At 45.5% G+C, this 6,213-nt stretch overlaps 1 protein-coding gene across 1 annotated transcript in view; it reads right to left on the bottom strand.

Annotated features, from left to right (window-relative positions):
* Window positions 1–6,213, bottom strand: part of LOC107120783 (nesprin-2-like) — a gene marked incomplete at its 3' end in the record, with an annotated part of 122,056 nt that overhangs the window by 97,763 nt on the left and 18,080 nt on the right. Inside the window, exons 10-11 of the mRNA XM_015423551.1 lie at window positions 1,204–1,362; window positions 336–497 (exon numbers count right to left, since the gene is read on the bottom strand). Coding sequence (XP_015279037.1) covers window positions 336–497; window positions 1,204–1,362 — 321 coding nt within the window. The remainder of the gene's footprint in view (window positions 1–335; window positions 498–1,203; window positions 1,363–6,213) is intronic.

Genomic DNA, 6,213 nt, shown 5'->3' with positions numbered 1-6,213 from the left:
GGAGAGGCAATCACCAGTGAAGCCACAAACGATTCAAGACAGACAACAAGCTCACAATTTATCTGCAGAACGACCTAAATAATTACGGCCAGGCAAACGATTTGTTTGGATTCACATTTCTTATCAGACTACCTTACAGCTTAAATGGGAGAGACCCAGAAACACAACAATCGATTTCACATTCCCTGAGAGTCAGTGTGGTGTAGCAGTTGTACTAGGGACTGGGAAGGTCTGGGTTCAGATCCCCACTTTGCCTTGCCCCAGACATTTCTCACTGGTTTAGAACTCGTTGACCATAGTTACCAACTGACAGCTATCATCTCTGTCAACCTTACCTCTAATCCTGCTAACTCTTCTTCAGTCAGATGATGGTCTTCCACATTCTTCAGCTCCGAGTTGATCCACAGATCTATCGAGCCGGATAAATTAAGGAGCTTGTCCCACAAGGCCAGTGCTCTTCCCAGATTATCACAATAATTCTCCGTCCTCTCGTTGATCTACAAGTGGGTTTGTGGTTTCCAGAAACAAAAAAAAGATGTGGGGGAGAAAGCAAAACATAAGCCTTTAGCGACTTCATGTGTCAAGAAAGGCTGAGATGAAACCAGAGAGATAAACAAGAAGGGGATAATCAGTCGTACCCGTTGGGTAAAGGCAGTTTCTTACCGAATACGGCTTTGAATATTAGCATTCCAAAGACAAACGGAGCACTCTCCTACTTCTAAAAGACAGGTCGGGCAAGTTGGTTTGGCACATCCCCTCTTATCCCCTCCCAATATGTCCCAACTAGTCTTAGTAGTGAAGAAATCACATGCAAGCAGACACAACAGAGAATCAACATCTCCTACCAGCCATTTAAGAATGCATCCCGTTCCTAAGAACTGCATCAACAGAGCAGCTTCCAGGACAAAACAATCCAAACAATGCAAGCCAATATTGCCCGCCTATATATCCCCCCACCGAATTATCTCCCGCCAGACCTCATGTCTGACATAACAAGAGAAGGCTGTAGAGATAAGCCAGCCTGAAGCCCCAAAGTCGCTCTTTCAAGCTCTGCTTAGAATTTTTTAAAAATGATGTTGTGTTTTCCTTGAGATTCCCCAGTTTGCGGCAGTTAATTTATCTGAAATATTGCTTGCCGGTCACAGTCAATTATGATAATGTGTAACATATCAAAGCTCCTCAATCGTTTACTTTTCTACATACGTCCAGCCATCTGTCCACGATGACATTAGCCTCGTTCTCAAAGGGGGGCTCCTCAAAGCTCTTCATTTTGTTCAGCTGGAATTGAAGGTTTTTGCTGATCTGGTTTATCTTGTCGATGTCTTCGGAGTGGCTGTTGAACTCCTTCTTTGCCATCTCAACCTGTGGAAAGACGAGAATTTGCGGTGGTAGACAAGTGTTTGGGGGCAAACTCTAACAGGAAAGGAAGAAACCTGCCAATTTTTGTGTCCGGGGTGTGTGTGTGGAGAGTATGTGTTTTAATAATCCTTTATTAATGCAGTGCTTTGTTTGATTAATTAAAAATATTAAAGAACAAGAATAAAAAGAATTAAAGGGATGCAATTTCCAGTGATCAGGAGGATACCGCTCAAATTAGTTATGCATTAAAAGTTCCAAAAATGACCATCGTTTTTCATGTACTCGTTTTTCATGTACATCATTTTTCATGTACATCGTTTTACATGTACATCGTTTTTCAAATGTACTCTCTGTCTCTTCTCTTGTATCAATGTCAGCTTGGTTCCTAGAGGTATCCTGTAATTTTGCTAGCCACTCCTCCCTTAACAGAGGAATCTTTCTTTCACTTTCAATCATTTGTGCAAGCCGCAATCATGCAAAATAACACCCCTTTCTCTTTTCTCTTTCCTAATTGTTCCTTTTAAATAGATTAGAAGGCGTATCTTTGCATATCAGGGGAGGTGAACACTTAAAAATCCCATTTATTTTTTGTCAAGCAGTACTGATTGCTAAGACAACCAAAAGTACTTCTTAGAATTAAAACTGACCTAATGTAATCCATTCTGATCATTTCTGCATCAAACATCTGATCATTTCATTTTTTGGCCCATTTAATCTAGAAGGTTAATTGTAACGGTCTATGTTACAAGAAAACATGATCACAGCTATGCATCTTTCCCTCTCCAGCAATTTCCAGTCTCCCCTTCCCCTTTTTCTCCCCTTGCTCGTGTGAAATGCTCGGATCGTTGCCTCAAAGGGAGAGCCCTATGATGCTGAAATGTTTCAGTTCCTGAAATGTTCCCTTAAAAGTGCCCGCTACATTTTAAGATTCAAATCTTGGCTTTTTAGGATGTGAAAGTGAAGAACGCTGACAGAAAGGAAACTGATTTGTTTGATATGTGGTGGACCACCGGAAAGACAAATAAGTGGGTTCGAGATCAAATCAAGCCTGAATTTCCCCTAGAAGCTAAAATGATTCAATAGAGGCTATCGTACAGAGGTGTCAAACTCATTTATCCAAGTTGGTGTTTCAATTACTGCGGGACTTGCGCTCACACTCAGGGAACTGGAATCAACCCGCTCTACACACGGTCCGCTACCACTTTCACCTGGTAGCTTTTAAATTTGGGAGGGAAGCGGCACAAGACGGCTTGAGTATGGCTGAGGGACACCTGACAGATGTGCCTGTGTGAACCCGCCCCTTTAATCCGCTATTGAACCGCTACTGAAACGTTTCCCTGCCGGGCCAAACCGCCAGTCTGAACTCGGCCAAGGTAACCTGGTGAGTACAAAGCAACCTGCACAGAGTTGGACACCACCGTTCCAAGAGCACGGCAAGCTTCTAGAAGGGTGGTTTTTTTTTTGCCACCTGCCCCTTCAAAGTACAGCCTCCCCCCCCAGCTGCTTCTGTGGGTCAGGGAAACATCAGGAACCACATGAGATATGGGGGGGGGGCTGCAGAAAGAAGAGGGAAATTTGCAACACTTTTGTGTACACAAAGCAAACTTGGTATACAGAGCAAAAATTCACACAAGCGTGTGCGTGATTCCTGCCAGATTTTCATTTTTGTTGTTGCAACCCCCCATAGACTACTACACTGTCTCAGGGGGACCCCTGAGACTCCAGTTGGAGCAAAAAGACTGCACTGGAAAGGGGGAGGTGGCAAAGGTCCTTTCCACACACTCAGAAGCAGAGCTATTTTGGGGCAGGAACGCACAGGAACGGAGTTCCGGCTGGCTCCCAAGTTGGCCACGCCCAGCAGGAACTCATTAGCATAATAGGCCACACCCAACAGCAGAAACTGATTAGGATTGGCTACATTAGGGGTGTGTGGCCTAACATGCAAAGGAGTTCCTGCTCCAAAAAAAGCCCTGGGTTTTGACAACAAACAAGGTAAGCAGAATAAGAAGCAAAAGGTGGGTGTGGCTGGATAACCACACTTCTGGTAACATGGGGGTGTGGCCTAATGTGCTAATGAGCTGTGCTGTCAGGGGTGTGGCCCAATATGCTAATGAGTTCTTGCTGTTGGGTGTGGCCTATTATGCTAATGAGTTCCTGCTGGGCTTTTTCTACAAAAAGAGCCTTGCTCAGAAGAATTGGCTCCAACACTTACTTTGCTTTATACAAACACACACAAACAGAACAAGACACAGATCTGTAATTGCATTGGCTCACATCTTTCTCTCCCTCTCCTTCACTATTCCTATCTTGTCCTTGACAGCAAACAAAATGTCTTTTAAAAACCATGAACTTAGGTGACACTGTATTAATAGTAAATAACGCCGAAACAGTCATATACGCTTTTTTAGGAATGCCAGATTCTTACAGTGCAATCCTGATCAGAGTGACGCCCTTCTAAGTCCATTGACTTTTATTAGATTTATTGGTTATGTCGTATGGGACTTTTTATGCTGTCTAATAATGGGAATACACATTTGTAATGCATTAGTCTGTACAAGTGGGAACCCGCAAGGACTTGCAGGAGGCATCTCATTACTCCCTTCCTCACTATTTCTTCTTTCCCTTTCCTGAAAGCCCCCTTTGCTTCTCCACTTTTTGTGCCTCGTACTCTAATTCCCACCCATCAGCCATCCCACCCATATCGGCTCCTCTGTCTTCAGCTTTCTCTCCCTTCCTCCCCCTGGCAAACTCTCTCTGGGAGAACTATGGCCCAGTTGTGTGGTGCCAGCTGACCTAGCCCAGTTGCACTGCAGGGAACCTGCAAAGACTTGTAGGGGGCACTTCACTTTTCTTGGTATCCTCTCCCTTCCCCACTCTATTTCTTCTTTCCCTCCTCCTGGCAACCCTCATATCCTCACCTTTCCCTGCTTCCTTCTTTCCTTCCCATCCACCAGCCAGCCAACTGACCCCCCTCCGTCTTCTGCTATACATTATTTATGTCATTTAGACCCCAACATTCTTCCCAGTGGGAACCCAAAGCAGCTTACATCATTCTCCTTCTCCATGTTATCCTCCCAGCAACCCTGCAAGGTAGTTAGGCTGAGAGTGGGTGTGGCTGGCCCAGCAAAATTCCATGGCAGAGTGGGGATTTGAACCTGAGTCTCCCAGGTCCTAAGTCCGAAACTTTAACCACTATTCCACACCGGCTCTCTGTTCCCTCCACTGTGGCAGTTTGCTGGAGGAGGGAGCTTCTGGCTTCCCCTGTGCTGTACGACAACACTACCACTTAAACGTGGCAGAAGGAGGCGTTTGCAGCTACCAGCTGAGCAGGTGACATAAGGGAGGAGGAGGAGGAGAGGAGGAGATTGGATACGAGTGTGCTGACCCCCATTTTGGTCTTCAATCTGACTATCAGTTGCTAATGCGTAACTGGCCCATTCAGATATTCTGCCACGTTATTGTGCAAAACGGCTTTTCGCTGGACAGCCAAGAGGAAGTCTTTATGAGATGATGAACAAGTGCTGCAAAGAACGAGGAACGATCAGTTTGGATCCGTCCCCTTTTACTCATAAAACAGCGTCAGTGCATGTTGAGGCCTGGAAACCCATTTCACCTGTGCTTTATTTGGTGGAGAGAGGTTGCGCATTGCCCAACAGTGCACATTATGGCAGCTTTAGAGCAGCCAACCTAGCAGTTTGAAAGCAAGAAATTGCAAGTAGATAAATAGGTACCACTTCGGTGGGAAGGTAACAGCGTTCCGTGCGCCTTGGTGTTTAGTCATGCCGGCCACATGACCACGGAAACGTCTTCGGACAGCGCTGGCTCTTCGGCTTTGAAACGGAGAGGAGCACCGCAACCCTAGAGTCGGATTCGACTGGCTTTCGAGCAAGGGAACCTTTACCTTTTAGAGCAGCTTTGGGGAGGTGTTTCACCTGAACGCATGAAGCTGCCTTGCAGTGAATCAGCCCTTCGGTTCATCAAGGTCAGTACTGGCTGCTTAGACTGGCAGCAGCTCTCCAGGGTCTCAGGTGGAGGTCCTTCACATCTCCTACCACCTGATCCCTTTACCTGGAGATGCTGGGGGCCTTCCGCATACCTAGCAGATGCTCTACCACTGAGCCCCTCAGCACCATGAGTCAGCAAGAAACAGACTGCTTTCAGTGTAGTCAGTTTACTGTTTTCCTATGAAGGACATAGGAGAAATGGAAAGATGTACACACACCCCCAACAGTCTCCCTTTGGTATAGTAAACTGTGGGACTTCCTAGTAACGGGAAGAAGAAGATAAGAGACTGGATCTATACCCCACACTTCACTACCCAAAGGAGCTTCAGAGCGGCTTACCATCCCTTTCCCTTCCACTCCCCACAACAGACACTCTGTGAGGTAGGTGGGGCTGAGAGAGCTCTCTTGAGAACTGCTCTGAAATAACTTGTGACTGACCCAAGGTTACACCAGCAGCTGCAGGTGGAGGAGTGGTTCTCCCAGATTAGAGTCCGTGCTCTTAACCACTAGACCAAACTACACCAAAATGAAGATCAAATCTTTCATTTGGGAATGCAGACTTTCAATTCTTTGGAACAATGGTGCCCAGTATTAGAATTTCTGTCTAAAGAGGATATAAAGAGTGACACTCAGTGAACCAGTACTATGATATTTTAATGTACTTTTAGATTTAAAATATTGTTACACACAGTTTCTATTATAGTTTTGCTTTTGCTGTTTTGAATAATGCTAACTGAATGCTTTTGCTGTTTTGAATAATGCTAACTGAATTAACCACTTGAGCTGCGGTGGCTCAAGTGGTTAAGACGCTGAGCTGCAGGCTGTGGAAGGTCAGTAGTTCAGCAGTTCA

This window comes from Gekko japonicus, unplaced genomic scaffold (assembly GCF_001447785.1).
Source record: "Gekko japonicus isolate JY-2015 unplaced genomic scaffold, Gekko_japonicus_V1.1 scaffold3438, whole genome shotgun sequence".
Lineage (NCBI taxonomy): Eukaryota > Metazoa > Chordata > Lepidosauria > Squamata > Gekkonidae > Gekko > Gekko japonicus.
This window is presented reverse-complemented; position numbering and strand designations above follow the sequence as displayed.